Here is a 16,066-nt window from a genome sequence, read left to right as displayed (position 1 = left end):
TGAAAAACCCTTCTTTTTCACACTCTATAGGAGTGCATTTTTCTTTTTCAAATTTTCTTTTGTTGTTTTCACAAAATATATCAAATTGCCATTGTTCTTCCTGAAGATGTGTAAGACAAGACAAGACATTGTAAGCTTGTAAGTAAGAACTCATCTTTACTCGTCTCCTTTAACCTCCTAAGACCCAAACTCTTTCATGGCATGCATTTTTAATTTCTGTTTGCTGATTGGGATCTGATGAATGTAAAAACAGAATTACCTGATCTTTTTTTTTTTTCTTTTACCTGATTTTTGTTTGAGAAAAATTAGATCCACATAAGAGGTCATTCATTTTAAATTTCGATAGAACAGTGGCAGTATGTCCTCGTAAGTGGATATCAGGCCCTTGTAGAGCAAAATTTAGTATTTTGGTCTAGACAACCCAAAATGTGATGACCACATATGTGAACGCCAGGTCCTAGGAGGTTAAAAGGGATTACATGAAACAAAGATAAAAGTCAGCAAATGCCAAATTTATTAAGACATAATCAGTACAGTGTGCTTCTGGATACATAAAAACATTTACAAAAAGCCAGAGTGTATACACGTCAGACATGTAACAAATCATTCTGACACAAAACATTACAGTTTGTTTTGTTCAGTGCTGACATATTACTCATTTTGGACTTTTGTACACACAAAAATGTGTAAATGGTCACAGATTCAAGAGGATTTGAACTTTTTGGAAAATTTGATTGTTATTTTAAAAAGTCACACTGAAACGCTGACATACTGTATCAACAGTAAACATCTGAAAGCTTACCAAAGCCGTCAGACAAGTAACTGTTTGAAAGGATGGGAGAACCGACTTAAACTCCAGCCTGCAAACATTGAGGTGGTGTTGAGCAGCAAACCCTGTGTAAAATGGCAGTATAGCAGATCATTTGGGGCTTAAGGTCACAGGTTTGTGTGGCATCACTTTAGCTTTTTTGTTTGTCTTTTTAAATATTCAAACTAACTAAATTAATACATCTACAAACACAGGCGACAGATGAGTGGTCACATTTGTGATGACACTTAGAAAATACCACAGGCTGAAATGAACAATCACCACAGACGATGATGAAAAGGCATGCACAGGCTGGATATTTTAAATTATGTAAAAACAGAACTGCAGAAAAAAAAAAAAAGTAAAACAAATAAAATAAAATAAACTCTTGTTTAATATTTTTTCATGCACAGAGAAAGCTACCATGTCCTGGATAACTCCAGGTGTGAAGTTAAGGGCAATGTGGTGAGCAGCTTCAGAAGAAAATGGCAACCAAAAAGAAGGCAATAAAATAATGCACAAAAAAACATGGTTTACACCAGAAATAGTAAGTGATCTGCAACCCTTAAAGATTAAAACCATTAAGAACATGCTTTGGGTAAAACACAGGTTAGAAATGCAAGAAAAAGCACTGGTTAAATAACTCAAATGGTATTAAACCAACACTCCTTTCTACAGGTCTGAGATACTGTAAATTTTTTTTTTCCTTTTTTTAAGTATGAAAATTCTGTTACAGATGAAGTGAAAAGCACCCTTTATCCTAGTTACATCCTCTCCTAACAGGAAACCATTTTCTGAGGATGTAATGAAACCCGTAAGCTGTCTTAAACTGTATGATTGTCAGTCTCTCTTTTACGCTACCCTGTAAGCGGTCATGCGAGTGTAATTTTTGCGGTGACTTTTGGCCGCCCACAGGAACAGAGCAGCTGCCATCATCTGCAGAGGGAAGGATATGAGGGCAAGGTAAAGAGACCAGCCCAAAGTGCCCTCCACCCCATCAGGCAGAGGGAAATTCTGGTGGACCAAATCCACCCCGGCCAGGAAACAGCAGACGGTGCCCAGAGAACACAGACCTGAGGAGTCAAAAGCAGTGATGAAGGAACGGGATGAGATCATGTAAACGTTTATGTTTGTGGTCATTTGGAAAAAGGACTAAGCTTCTAATGCAAAGCAGAAACAAATCTAGCAGATGAACTCCACCTTCGTTGTACTCTGGCTAAGACCAAAGTAAATGAATGAAAGCAGAGGGAAGTTTTTTGTTGAACAAATGTTCTGTGCAGTGGTTTTCAAAGTGGGTTCTGGGGACCCTCAAAGGTCGTCAGTCTCAAAGCCTCAGGAATAAGCACCGCTGGTTTTGGATGATTTGCATACATTTTGACTTCTGTTGTGAATCTTTGTAGAGACTGCGATGTAACCTGGCTGACATTGGTGCTGACATTTATCTCGGGGCAAGTGCATTATTTGTTAATTGCCGTGTGGTCGTGTCCGAGGGTTTTACACGCACTGCCAGCCAAGATCAAAACAAACAGAATTCTGAGACTTTTTTTCCCCTCCTGGGTCCCCACTCGTTGTTATGGTCAGTTTTTTATGGGGCAAACATATTTGTCCCTCAACTTTTTCCACTTCTCCCCTCATGTCAATTCCAATAGTTTCAACAAACTCCCTCCAGGAACTTGGTGACAATCATACCGATGCTATGATTGTTTTCTCTCACTGATAAATTAAGTAAATAAGTAGCTGGAAATTCACAGGAGGAATCGATGGCACTAAACAGGACAATCACAGTGGTTGCAGGCTGTGTGAACCAGGCGTGTAGTTACATTTCTAGGAAGGTGCACATCAGGTTAAGCTGTACGTTATGGTGTAGGATTTTATAGGGTTCTGGGTATCTATAGCCCTAGTAAGCCATGCACAGCTGAAGCCGAAAGTCACTACAGAGGGGTGTACTACCAAGTATGTTCATAGCCAGGATTACTTTGTGTAAGCTAGCTTCACAAAAGTTAAAGGTCCACTCAGAGATAATAGGTATCACACTGGTGGGCATTGACCATCTTTGTTCAACCGGGCTTTGTGCTTCAGGTTCTCACATAAAAAAGGTCATTTGACACATCATTGGACTCCTCTTCAAAATGGATTGGCTGAATCAATCGGAGATGTTATCAGAGAAACGGATAACAGGGACGTAAATGTAACAATATGGTGGGGAAAAGAGGATATTAACACTTGCTGCTCTGTGTTTATTTCTACCTTATAGCTCCAACTCTAAAACTTTAAACTGGATGCAGTGAAACATTAAAGGTTTCTCACTATGGTCAGTTAAAACACTGTCTCAAAGTCATGTGGAGTCATGTGTATAAAGGGCATTTGGAAATCACCTTTTAATCACTTTTTGTTGCCTGATCAAAGAGACACTAATTGTATTGAATGCACCTGTAACTTGTAAGTTCAAAACTGCATGCCAGTAGCTGCAAGTCCAGCTGTGTAAATGACATTCAGCAGCAGATAAGGACCAACCATTCAGTCTGCTTGACCTAGAACTGATTGTGCCACTCGTTTTTGTCAACATTACTCATGCAGTAAAAATAGTAAGAAATTAAACTGTCAGTTCAGAAAAATGCAAGATATTATAGTTTTTATGCTCATAAATGTGTGTGTTTCTTTCACCTGCAAGAAGATGGAGCACTCCCACACAGAAGGTCGGGGTAAAGCTGCGGCACAAGCAGGCACAGACCCCAACGAGGACACTGAGGAACACCAGTGCCAGAGACACCAAGGGCAGCAGAAACTGGCACCTCCACAAGTCTGCACAACAATCATTGCAGGTTAAACTCAAACTCTGTCAATAATTTCTAATGTTTAACAAATGATGTGCGAGTAAAGACAGTGAAGGGAGCAGATGTGACCAAGATGGGTTAAAAAAAATGTAAGAATCGTTTAGTAAAATGAAAAAACAAAAACAAAACAAAACATATTTTATGAACTACAGGTCTCCCTGGATAGATTGAGGGAGAGTAAGGATACACTCACATGTTCTTAGCAGGTCTTCTTCTTCCTCATTTCCAGGTTTATACTTTGTACCTAACTGATCAGAAAGACTAAAGCTTGAACAGCGGGTTTCCATCTTCCGATCTAAAGCCAAAAAAGTCAGAGAACACAAATCCAACTAAGTCTTCTCATTAATTAACAATGTAAAGCATTTAACATGGGACTGGGCATTATAACAATCAAGTGCACTGGTTAAACCAATGCTGAGTGCAGAACAGTCAGTGACGTAAATCAATGTGCAGAATTAATCTAAATAAAATTCCTTAAAGTTAAAAATAGAGTTTAACAGACAAATCTTGTTCCAGATTTTCTTCTTAAATTTAGAAGGCAGCACTATCATCAAACAAAGTATTGGTCAGTGAGGACGCTGAACAGGTGTGCCACTGTGAGTAATACCTGGAGATTTGAACCAGTATGAGGGGCTGGCTACCAGGATACACCTCCACCATAGTGCCCGAGTGCCGTTGGGGTATACGGGTTCGCTGTGCGTTGTATTATTAACTTCTGGGGTATTGTACTCATACCAGTGCTGAGTCCCCACAGCCACGGAGAGGTACACTGTGGCCAGCAGGCTCAGCACGGAGCCGATAACCAGAGCTGTGGCGTACCGGTTATCCACCATGGTAGAGAAGAAGACAGCTCCTTAGGAGAACAAACACAGTCTGCAGTGTCAAATGAGGTTTGGCTTCCTGAGATGGAAGGCTAACAATTAGTTGTCGGCTTGTTGCTTTGGCTCCACGGCATGTGGTCAGTAGGCACTGGAAGTGTCACAGTATCCGAGCATTGTGCTTTCTTCAGTTAAGCTGCATGTTTGCTGCAGTTTCGATTAGGTCCACAGAAGCGTTCACAGCCTGCCGAGGAATCCAACATAAAAAATACATAAGCAACAAGTACGCAATACGAGGTGGTTAGCGTCGTTTGTAGCTTAATTAGCCAGTAATTAGTGATCATAACTGCTTTGTACCCATAATTAATGTTATTAACGTTAACTCTGCTTCACATTGCTAACAATAACAAAGTGTTATTGTCAGGAAGTTAGCATCCTACTTGCCAGCTAACGCTAAACATAGCTTCTTGCAGCAGAGTGCGACATTATCGAGTTATTTAACAGACACCTGAACGTTACAGATTTCACTCGAGCTCTTTTTTTTTTTTTTTTTTTTACCTCATTATTGGCCAAAACCTTCCAGTTATAGCCTTATCTTATCTTCTCTGCTCTATCAATTTGTAGCTGACCACCGCCTTCTTCTTCGCCTGTTTTTTCTTCTTCGTTTGATGGAATGAGTTTGTGCATTATGGCCACCTTCTGCTTCGGAGGAGAGGTGTCGCGAAATCTGATGATAATCCCAGGTAAGAGAGTTCGCAATAACAGTATTGTCGCGATATCTGTGGAAAGGGTGACGCTTTAATAGTAATCAGCCAGATTCCGTCATAATTTAAAAAAAAATCATAATTCATAGTATAAAATATGTTTTAATTATGAATGAATCTGACTAACGCAAGATAGAGCGTTGGAAACTGAATGTAGAAACCATAACCAAGCGAAGTGCCTACAAACTATAACAATTATAAATATTACATAATACATTTGAAACTACACTTATTTATAAATGTAATCTTTTAATTGTCGTGGTTATGGTAGATATTGCATCACATATAGGAGACCAGACATTATTCAATTTATGCTTAGTTCAATTAAATGTGATTTGTATGGCACCAAGTCACAAGAACAGTCATCTCAAGGTGCTCCCAACCAACACTGCCTTGACACAAACTGTTTAGGTTCAGGAATAGTCACAGATATGTATGCAGTTGGTAAAACCTCAATTTTACTCCTAAAAAACTTTAACACACACACAAAACCTTTTCTAGTCTTGCTTCAACATGCTGAACAGAAAATAGTGTGTTTGTGTGTTATTTAACCCAACATGTAACTGGTGCTGGCAGACCCTTTGTACATATGAATAGTAAATCACTTTTTCCTCCATCATCTGACCTGCTGCCAGACCAAACCACTGGCTCAGTCTTAGCTGTTCCTAATCCCATAGTCCTGACATGAGCCAGCCCCACTGATACCTAAAGTAGGGGAGTTGTCTTTTGTAATAATAATACATTGTCATTATAAGCCACATAAAAAGAGCAGTGTAAGTGCAACTGCATATATTTTGCACACTGTGACTGTTGCAGGTGGTGAGATCTTTCAGTAAGCTAAATCAGTTTAAAAGCTATTTGAGCTTCACTAGGTCTCAAATCAGAAACATATTTTATTTTGCTAGACTTTGTTAGAAAATTAATATCCAAATGATTATTTAAGTTATATTTGCCAATACTTTATATAAAAATACAAGTTTTTCTTTTCTTTTACACCATTTAATAGATGAGAGTTTAAATTTACTTACCAAAAAGTATACACATATGTACCAGTCAATGTAAAAAGAAAATCTAATAACACTATAAATGGATAACACATATCTCATCAATCTTCTAAACATCTTCTCATCTTCTTTCTAAACAGAAAATTGATCCATGTTTGCAGTATTAAAGTGGCGGGGTCGAAAGTGATATATTTTTCATGGGACTCCAGATCCCTGGTGGCAAAAGAGGTAAAATCAGTCGAAAAGTCCAAGGTGCTTGTCTCAAGGAGGGCTATCATTTAAAACAGGCTACATCAAAACACATGCGTGCAGCCTGGGACAAGCGGCCTGATAACAAGCAAGGAGCCTCATGGGAGATATTTTTCCTGCTTTACCAAACTGCTTTAAGTTACCTGGTTGAAGATTAAGTTTGCACTCTAACATGTAGTGGTGGTGTCTTTATGAACTTCTAACAGGAATGACGCATAATGCCTTCTCCTAAAGATTAAACGTGACCCTTCACATCAAGCTGCACAGAGACCCAATAAAAGGCATCATTTTTTATCGGGTTATATCTAACACATTATATTTTTACATTAATGCTTTCTGAGAGTTTTAAATGTTTTCTTAAAACACCAAAAGTCTGAATATTTGCAACAAATTGTACAAAGTTTATATCCTAGTTGTTTTGTTTAGTAACTTGAAACTAGTGAGCTTATTTGTGTAAACAAAAAAACGATGTGATCCTGTGAGAGGTTTGAACTAAAAATTATTTCAACTAACCAGTGAGAGCAGATTCTTTAATACTCAGTATATGTGGAACTTTACCAATGGTATTTATTTTACTGATATTTGGGCACAATTACATGCAAAAACAAATAAGCCACCTTTAGCAGTAATAACTTGAAGTAATTATTTTCTGTATGATGTTATCTGTCTGTCACATCATTGTGTTGATCTGTGGAACCCAGTACTTAAAATCTGGACTGGCTCTCTGTTTAAAAAGTCTAGTCTCTGATCCCATCGATACTACCCAGAAGGCAGTGCAGAGCTAGGATGGAGCCAAAGGGTGAAAGTATTCACCCAGTTCTGCCTATCTATCCTGCCTACTCTGATAAAGTATCTGGCGCTAGGTAGCCTTGCAGGTCCGGTATCCTACTTTACTTATCTTTACTTTAAAAAAAAAAAAAAAGAATGTCCACAATTTAGACTTTTTGAATGCTGGATATTTTATTAGAGCAATTTAACAGGAGAAAAGCTCGCTTTTCATACTCATTTACCCATTTGCATCTCCCCTCTTTCACTTTTATCTTTAGACATCCAATCACCATTGTTGACATACAATCACATGACTTCATAATACAACAGAACCAGGAAACAATATTTGATTATATTTCACAGATACCACATTCTGCCATATAAACTATGCAAAACAATTACACAAATAAGCAAAGCAGTATTGTAGAAAACAATAACTGTTTTTACTAAACAGATAAGGATAAGGCTGCAAACACTAATACAAGCCACAAGGTGGAGACAACAGCTTGAGGAGACCTGAAGACATGGACGCAAAGCAGAGAGACAGATTATTACTACTACTAATAATAATAATTTACTTTTTTGTGTGTGAAGTATTTTTATTATATTTTTATTATATCGAATTGGCACATGTGACATGTTTGTATCTCCTTTAAATATTTAAATACTAGTTGAACTAACAGTTCTAAGCTTAATATTTGAAGAATGAATATACAAAAAAACTCACTTTAATTGAGAGAATATGAATCTTACCGTGAAAACATGTAACAGTTGTGTGAGCTGTTCAGTCCTGAGTGGTTTAAAACAATCTCAAGGTATTCGTCATCATCCCATGTAGTTTTTGTCTCTACTCGTTGCACAGTGAAAACTTCTGCTGGAGATAAGAGTATTTCATCCTGTTCTTGACCGCACACATAGTCTTTCAGGTTGACAAAGAAACAAGAAGTGAGATTTAAAACGACCTCCTCATACAGATCAGTTTCACTTTTTAGCTCTTCATAATCTGAATAAGCTGAGGTGAAACTTGGAAATCTCACTGTGGAGCCTTTCTGTGGTTGGTTTTGACCACTTAGCAGAACATAAAAGTTCTTGCACTCCTTTGGCTTCAGCAGCCTCATGGAGTCCATCAGCAGGAAATGAAGAGACTTGAAGTGGAAGTGGTTTTCATAGATGCTAACATTTCCACCCATTGTCTCTATTGCTTTGTTCAGTGTTAGTATGAAAGGCCGGTCTCCTTTAAGATAGACTGAAAGTGCAGCAGTATGCTCTTTTCTTCCTCCAGGGATCTGCTTTGAACACTCGTTACTTTTATTCCACGCTTTCTGAAATCCTTCACTGTTGCTTAGTTCTTGTTTTAACACGTCTGACTCGATGAACTTCTTCATGGCCTCTTCACGACATCCTTTGTACTGATCATCTACAACATCTGTGGTCTCTTGGACATCCAGTAATCTTGTATCCTTTGCGGCCACCTTTAATTGATATATCACATTTAAAAACCCATTTTTAAATTTATAATTTTTCTTACTTTCTAATATTTGTTTGAATCATGATTCTTACTTTGCTGCAGGCAGCTGTGAAAATTATTGCAGCAAGCACTTTTCTTCTGTTCTCCATTTTTTGGCCTCTTTGTCTTCTACAGAGTGCAAGAAAGCCCTGAAACATCAAATATGGATAGAGAAAGTTCGGTAACACTTTACATGGTCCAGAAACTTGGAAGTGACAAAATCTAAAAGACTGAAAAGACTAAAAACTTACCTGAAGCAGGGAGAACAGCAAGGGGCCCATCAAACTGCAGGAAAGCGAAAGCGAGGGTTTGAGGAACTGGAACAAGTTATCATACAGCGCAGCCCTTTAGTCTTTCCTGTGTAAGAAAGTAACTTTTTCTGCTTTCTGCTTTAGTGAGGAACATTACTGTGTTCCTGTAAGCTGGTTCAGGTTTAGCCCCTTTAAGCTCGACCATAAATTACCTTTATAGCTCTGATCTAGCATGGCTTCAGTATAGCTCATGGGGGCAAATACCTCAGTACCTCTTCAATGCAGACTTTATAAAAAATGAACTGGAGCCTCACAGATGAATATAAATAACATTTAGCCTTTACAGCGAATGTGTGTGTGTGTACGCAATCAGCTTTTATTTCATTGATGTGTAGCTTAATGATGAGTCTTACATTTAGACAGTAGTTATCGCCCTGCTGCTGGACCAACGATGTAATATGTTTTCAAATGTAACATAAGAAAAAAAACTTACTGATGTCTGAAATGTCTGTGTGATAAGATTAAATTCATTGCAAAGCATTTTACATTTTATATGCTCTTTATTTGTCAGAGAAATGGAAAGATACATCAAGGTGTGGTTTCTTTAGAAGCAGGAAGATAATCACTAACTCAGGAAACACACTGACGGCATGTTTATCGTAAAAATCCGCTCCCTGAAAAATCGTCACTGAGGAAAATGTAAAAAGTGAAGAAGTTCACTAATGTTGAGAGAAAGTTCAATAAAGAAATTGATGTTGAATTTAGTTTTATGGATAGAAAATTTCAGTTTTTCTATCACAGTCACAGTTCATTGATAGGCGGCATTGGCTATGCTCAGGAGCCTGAAAATTGAACCCAGTGTATTTTATGCCAATTTTCTGCACCCCTTTATAAATTTTTAATAAACGTTCTGATTTTCTATGTGCCACTCTGCCTTGTTCTTGGTCTTCTAGTGCCAGCCCATTGACAAAATCCTGGAAACACTCCGGCTGTGGGAGTTAAAGGTGCCACCATAAACTCCAGAATACCCAGTCTGAATCCAGCTGGGAAAAGCTGCAAGTTATTCCCATCTCTCGTTTCTTATCATCCTTTTAAAGGCACACAATGCTTAACAAGAATCATTGAAATTATAACGCATATTATCCATGAATTCAGCCTATAATTTTAACATATGACAGAAAAAGAAAACAATATTTGATTATATTTTGGTAGCCTAATGCAACACCTTATTTGGCAGATAGCACAATCTGCCAGACAAAGTACCAACAAACTGGAAGAATAAACCAAGCAGCATTGTAGATGATAAAATTCTGAATGATAACTGTTTTTGCTAAACAGTTAAAGAAAACAAAGATAAGGCCGCAAGCACTGACGCAAGCCACAGGGTGGAGACAACAGCTGGAGGAGACCTGAAGACATGGAAACAAAGTAGAGAAAGAGATTATTGTAACAGCCATCCATCCATTTTCTGCCACTTGTCCGGCCTGTAGATATGGAAATAAAACTGTAATAATAATAATTTACCTATCTCTCTCTGTGACAGTTATGAAAGGTTCCAGTTCTCCTGAGACCCTGAATTATAAGCAGAATATAATACTTTAAGCGATGTGCTGATGTGTGCGTTCGTTTACTAATGCTGTCAGCATTATCAGGCCAAACTATTCAAACCACATCCAAAACCCTACCAGGGTTTCATAATCCTGTTTGGGTTTTTTCACTTTTTATGTCACCTCATGCTTTCCAGCTGGGAAATCTTTAAGTTTATCAAAACCTCGAGTATAATCCAGTCATTTCTTTGTATTTCCAGCATTTGTTACATCCTGTAACGGAGCAACAGGCTGTTTTATACAACACCAATTATTTTCCCCGCTTGTTAGAAGTGTTCAGCTACATTTAAAAAAAAAAAAAAAATTAAATACCTATTGAGACAAATAGGTATATTTTACAATTTTCTTGTGTGTCTTGTGAAGTATTTTTCTTATATGTACTTTGGACAAGTTAAATGTTTGTATCTCCTTTGTGTGTTTAACACCACAATGAAAATTATTTAAGCGCTTCAAAGTTTAATGTTTGGGAAATGAACCTACAAAATATTTCACTTTAATTGAGATAATATGTGTCTTACCTCGGAAAGATAAAACAGTTGTGTGAGCTTTTCAGTCCTGAATGTTTCAAAACAATCTCAACATATTCTTCACCATCCTCCACAGTTTTGCTATTTACACCATCCACAGTGAAAACTTCTGCTGGAGATAAGAGAAATGTATCCCCTGCTTTAGTGCAAGTGTGTTCTTCCAGACTGACAAAGAAACAAGATTTGATATTTAAAATGATGTCCTCAAACAGATCATAATAATTGTTTGGCTCTTCATAGTTTGAATGAGCTAAGGTGAAACTTGGAAATCTCACTGTGGAGCCTTTCTGTGGTTGGTTTTGACCACTTAGCAGAACATAAAAGTTCTTGCACTCCTTTGGCTTCAGCAGCCTCATGGAGTCCATCAGCAGGAAATGAAGAGACTTGAAGTGGAAGTGGTTTTCATAGATGCTAACATTTCCACCCATTGTCTCTATTGCTTTGTTCAGTGTGTTTATGAAAGGCCGATCTCCTTTAAGATAGACTGAAAGTGCAGCACTATGCTCTTTTCTTCCTCCTGGAATCGGTTTTGAACACTCAATACTTTTATTCCACGCTTTCTGAAATCCTTCACTGTTGCTTAGTTCTTGTTTTAACACATCTGACTCAATGAACTTCTTCATGGCCTCATCACGGCATCCTTTGTACTGGTCATCCACAACATCTATGGTCTTTTGGACATCCAGTACTCTTGTATCCTGTGCAGTCACCTTTAATTGAGGTGTATCACATTAAAAACTCATTATTTAGTGAATAATTTTTCCAACCTTCTAAAAAAAAATTTGTATGAAACACATTTCTTACTTTGTAGCAGACAGCTCTGAAAATTATTGTAGCAAGAAGCACTTTTCTTCTGTACTCCATTTTTTTATCCACTTCTTTTTCTAGAGACTAAAAGAAAGCATTGCAGGATCAAATGTGGGTAGAAAAGAGTTCAACACTTTTCACAGTCAACTTGGATTTGGAAAGATGTAAATAATCTAATATTTGTTTGGTTTTCTTGGAATATGTCAACTTAAAAATGTAAATGTTGAAAAGACAGAAAATCACATACCTGGAGCAAGAACCAAAAAAAAAAACTTGTCTTAGCAACTCACAGAAAAGAGTCTATCCAATTTCTGAGCAGCGATGAGCACAACACACTCTGGGGAGTAAAATAAGTTATCCTACAATGCAGCTCTACAGTTTTTCCTGTAGAAGATTGTAACTTGTCACTGTGGGAAATGGTGTCCCCTTATTGGCTCTGCCTCAGATACTGAGTTCCTGTAAGCTCTTTTTTTTTTTTTTTTTTTTTGGCGTAACTGGTGAGGCCAAGTCCCACAGTACTTCTTCAATGTAGACTTTTTCTAAAATTGAAAAAAAAAAAAAAAAACTCAAGCAGTTCCATGCCCACTTTTAAATTTTGTACTTTTTCCCAAAGAAAGGGGTTAACTACAAAATTGCATTTGTTACTGTTTGCTAAAGCTAAAGCTCAGGTCGGCAGAGCACTTTGACAGCACTTTTTATTACTAAACTCTACAATTTGGGCTACTATTAGGTGGATTCACGCAATGTCAGGTTTAGAAGACAGTCAGTGAATGGTAATTTTGTTGAATAATAGTATTAGTAATGATGAAAAGATGATAACTAAATTAAAACTAATTCACGAGGACAAAAACTATGATGAAATGTAATGACACTTAAAAATTAAATAAAATTGTTCTGGAGAGATAAGATCCTATTATAACTAATGAAGTTGTGTAGAAAGGCAGGATGAGTTTGGAAGTCCTTGTGTAGTAAATTTAGACAAAAACATTTTGATCCACCCAGGGTGGGGAGGGAGGTTCAGCTGACTAAACCTACTGTAATCTTAGTAAACTAAAATTAGACTAAAGCTAAAAAAAAAAAAAAAAAAAAAAAAAAAGCTGTTTCTATAGCTATAATAAAACAAAGTAAAGTGATTTCAGGATTGGTGGTCCAGACAGGACTTCAATTCAGATGTTTAAAGTTGTGAATAAGCAAACAAAGACATGTTTGGTGTACTCGATTTAACATGCCTCCAGAGCTTTTAAAAAGGTCCCAACAAGTGATAATCAAACAGTTGCTCCCCGCATGAGGTGGAAACCTGTGTCTGTCTGTGTGTGTTGTGTGTCTGTGAGAGAGAGGCTTTTGTATCACTTAATTATAAGTGTTACATTTAGGCAGTCATTACTGCCCTGCTACAAACCTGTTGGACTTTGTAAATGTAACACAAGGAAAAACAAATGTATTTGTCTATTTGTGTGATCAGATTATATTAATTGCAAAGCTATTTCAATTTTCCATGTTGTTTATTTGACCGGGAAACAGAAATTCCTGGTGTCTTTAGAAGCAGGAACATTTGCTGCAAGTTATTCCCATCTCTCATTTCTTATCATCCTTTTAAAGGCGCACAATACTTGACAAGAAATAAAGTTTGCAATATATTTTTCTAACATGCATAAAAACAAGATGTAAATTGAGTCTATAATTCATAACATATGATAGAAGCAAAAAACAAAATTGCACAATACTTTGGCAGCCTGTTGTAACACCATATTTGGCACATACCACAATTTGGCAAATAAAGTGCCAAACAATTATATGAATAATCAAAGTAGAATTGTAAATACACTCAACAAAAATATAAACGCAACACCTTTGTTACTGCTCCCATTCCCCATGGGATGGACGTAGAGACCTAAAATTCATTCCAGATACACAATATAACCATCCCTCCCAAACAGTGGTCACAAATCAGTCCAAATGTGTGGTAGTGGGCACATCTGCTATATTGAGATAATCCATCCCACCTCACAGGTGTGCCACATCAGGATGCTGATCTGACATCATGAGTAGTGCACAGGTGTACCTCAGACTGCCCACAACAAAAGGCCACCCTGGAATGTGCAGTTTTGTCTCACAGCAAAATGCCACAAGCAATGAGGGAGCGTGCAATTGGCATGCTGACAGCAGGAATGTCAACCAGATCTGTCGCCCGTGCATTGAATGTTCATTTCTCAACCATAAGCCGTCTCCACAGGCGTTTCAGAGAATATGGCAGCACATCCAACCGGCCTCACAACCGCAGACCTCGTGTAACCACACCAGCCCAGGACCTCCACATCCAGTCTCTGACCTGATGACCTTAGAGATCGGGAACCGGAATGTGGTTTCAGCAGGTCAAATATGTACTGGGGCTCTTGAACATGTAGGGCCCTAAAGGTTAGAACTAAAATTTTTAAAAGAAATGTAAACCTTACAGGCAATCAGTGAAGGGAGGCTAAAACTGGAGTAATATGAGATCTTTTGTTGGTGCCTGTTAAGAGTCTTCCTGCAGCATTCTTCACAGTCTGAAGACTATTTAAAGCTGATTTCTTAAAACAAGTAAAAAGACCACTGCAATAATCCAAATGGGAAGGGGAAAAAAAGCATGAATAATCATCTCAAGTTCAGCCTTTGACACCATTAGTCTGAGTTTTGAAACATTCCTTGGATGATAAAAACAGTTCTGGACCCGCTGTTTGGAATGTTGCTCAAGGGAAATGGAGCTGTCAAATATGGCACCAAGGTTTCTAAGGCTCAATTTAGCAGAAGGCTCTAAGCTGATATGCTGCCTAATTTCTGAAATCATATTGTTTGGAGCAATAATTAAAGTTTGTTTTATCACAGTTTAGCCGGAGTAAGTTGTCGTTTAACCATTGCTTGATTTCTGTCAGGCAATTACTTAAACTAGACAAATTATAAAGCTCAGAGACTTTAAAAGAACAGTATAACTGAATGTAATCTGCGTAGAGATGATAGGACATATTATTGCAGCTCCAATTTAATTTGGCCTAGGTGGAATAGATATAAAGCAAAAAGAGAATTGGACCCAGGACAGATCCCTGAGGCACCCCACAAAACAAAACTGTTGATTTGGATCACTTGATTCATACAAACAGTAAAAGATCTTTCAGATAAGTATGACGTGAATCATTTTGACATTGTATGAATAATTGCAGCAATATTATAGATGATAAAACCCAGAAAACTCTGAATGATAACTGTTTTTGCTAAACAGCTAAAAAACAAAACAAAGATAAGGCCAAAAGCACTGATACAAGCCACAGGGTGGAGACAACAGCCGGAGGAGACCTAAGGACATGGAAACAAAGCAGAGAGGGGAATTATTGTAATATTCATACATGCACACATTTTCTGTGTGTATGTATGAATATTACAAGCACAAGTTATAACAGATGCGACAAACATTTTATTATATGCACTTACATCTAAAATTAAACATTTTTTAAAAATATTTATATCTTTAAAAGTATTTTGAAGTTTGACTTTACATTTCGATACTAAACATTTGTAAAACTAACATGGAAATTGTCAAACTTTTTCCACTTTAATTGAGAGACTGTGACTCTTACCGTGAAAAGATGTAGCAGTTGTGAGAGCTTTTAAGCCCCGAATGTTTCAAAATAATTTCTACATATTGAGAATCATCATCTGCCTCCACAACTTTGCTATTTATGTCCTCCACAGTGAAAACTTCTGCTGGAGATAAGAGTATTTCATCCTGTTCTAGACCGCACACATAGTCTTTCAGGTTGACAAAGAAGCAAGAAGTGAGATTTAAAACGACCTCCTCATACAGATCAGTTTCACTTTTTAGCTCTTCATAATCTGAATAAGCTGAGGTGAAACTTGGAAATCTCACTGTGGAGCCTTTCTGTGGTTGGTTTTGACCACTTAGCAGAACATAAAAGTTCTTGCACTCCTTTGGCTTCAGCAGCCTCATGGAGTCCATCAGCAGGAAATGAAGAGACTTGAAGTTGAAGTGGTTTTCATAGATGCTAACATTTCCACCCATTGTCTCTATTGCTTTGTTCAGTCTTTGTAATAAATTGTGATCCCCATTAACATAGAGTGAAAGTGCAGCAC

At 37.5% G+C, this 16,066-nt stretch overlaps 3 protein-coding genes and 1 long non-coding RNA gene across 5 annotated transcripts; 1 reads left to right on the top strand and 3 right to left on the bottom strand.

Moving 5' to 3' along the window:
* Nucleotides 1–497: 497 nt before the first annotated feature.
* On the bottom strand, nt 498–5,169 carry cldnd1b (claudin domain containing 1b). Its single transcript, XM_004549463.5, has 5 exons — nt 5,019–5,169; nt 4,250–4,704; nt 3,836–3,937; nt 3,473–3,610; nt 498–1,881 (listed from the first exon to the last, which is right to left on the bottom strand). The coding sequence occupies exons 2-5, from the start codon at nt 4,473–4,475 to the stop codon at nt 1,661–1,663; spliced, it is 687 nt and encodes a 228-aa protein (XP_004549520.1). The 5' UTR covers nt 4,476–4,704; nt 5,019–5,169; the 3' UTR covers nt 498–1,660.
* On the top strand, nt 3,255–10,674 carry LOC105940884 (uncharacterized). 2 transcript variants are annotated; one of them, XR_013098949.1, is made up of 5 exons: nt 3,255–3,393; nt 3,480–3,630; nt 5,085–5,203; nt 9,957–10,007; nt 10,342–10,674. It is a non-coding gene; the product is annotated as an uncharacterized LOC105940884 (long non-coding RNA). The 2 variants fall into 2 exon arrangements; XR_001167531.2 differs by lacking the exon at nt 10,342–10,674 and having other exon boundaries at nt 9,957–10,092.
* Nucleotides 7,419–9,071, bottom strand: LOC101478198 (ecto-ADP-ribosyltransferase 5). The gene is made up of 4 exons (XM_024802952.2): nt 9,004–9,071; nt 8,806–8,901; nt 7,999–8,717; nt 7,419–7,761 (listed from the first exon to the last, which is right to left on the bottom strand). The coding sequence occupies exons 1-4, from the start codon at nt 9,031–9,033 to the stop codon at nt 7,692–7,694; spliced, it is 915 nt and encodes a 304-aa protein (XP_024658720.2). The 5' UTR covers nt 9,034–9,071; the 3' UTR covers nt 7,419–7,691.
* LOC111500324 (ecto-ADP-ribosyltransferase 5-like) lies at nt 10,293–15,193 on the bottom strand. Its single transcript, XM_076884869.1, has 4 exons — nt 11,942–15,193; nt 11,129–11,847; nt 10,528–10,575; nt 10,293–10,412 (listed from the first exon to the last, which is right to left on the bottom strand). The coding sequence occupies exons 1-4, from the start codon at nt 11,999–12,001 to the stop codon at nt 10,334–10,336; spliced, it is 906 nt and encodes a 301-aa protein (XP_076740984.1). The 5' UTR covers nt 12,002–15,193; the 3' UTR covers nt 10,293–10,333.
* Nucleotides 15,194–16,066: the final 873 nt, after the last annotated feature.

The sequence above is a fragment of the Maylandia zebra genome, linkage group LG6 (genome assembly GCF_041146795.1).
Source record: "Maylandia zebra isolate NMK-2024a linkage group LG6, Mzebra_GT3a, whole genome shotgun sequence".
Lineage (NCBI taxonomy): Eukaryota > Metazoa > Chordata > Actinopteri > Cichliformes > Cichlidae > Maylandia > Maylandia zebra.
Note: the sequence above shows the minus strand (reverse complement) of the source record. Positions and strands in the feature narration are given on the sequence as shown.

Coding starts and splice junctions, on each gene's coding strand:
- cldnd1b (XM_004549463.5), bottom strand. CDS start 4,475: ATGGTGGATAACCGGTACGCCACAGCTCTGGTTATCGGCTCCGTGCTG. Junction 3,938..4,249: donor ATACTGGTTCAAATCTCCAG/GTATTACTCACA, acceptor TTTTGGCTTTAG/ATCGGAAGATGGAAACCCGC. Junction 1,882..3,472: donor AGTGCTCCATCTTCTTGCAG/GTGAAAGAAACA, acceptor TTGACTCCTCAG/GTCTGTGTTCTCTGGGCACC.
- LOC101478198 (XM_024802952.2), bottom strand. CDS start 9,033: ATGGGCCCCTTGCTGTTCTCCCTGCTTCAG. Junction 8,902..9,003: donor TGCTGTTCTCCCTGCTTCAG/GTAAGTTTTTAG, acceptor TTGATGTTTCAG/GGCTTTCTTGCACTCTGTAG. Junction 7,762..7,998: donor AACTGTTACATGTTTTCACG/GTAAGATTCATA, acceptor CCATGTCTTCAG/GTCTCCTCAAGCTGTTGTCT.
- LOC111500324 (XM_076884869.1), bottom strand. CDS start 12,001: ATGGAGTACAGAAGAAAAGTGCTTCTTGCTACAATAATTTTCAGAGCT. Junction 11,848..11,941: donor TCAGAGCTGTCTGCTACAAA/GTAAGAAATGTG, acceptor CCTCAATTAAAG/GTGACTGCACAGGATACAAG. Junction 10,576..11,128: donor AACTGTTTTATCTTTCCGAG/GTAAGACACATA, acceptor CTTATAATTCAG/GGTCTCAGGAGAACTGGAAC.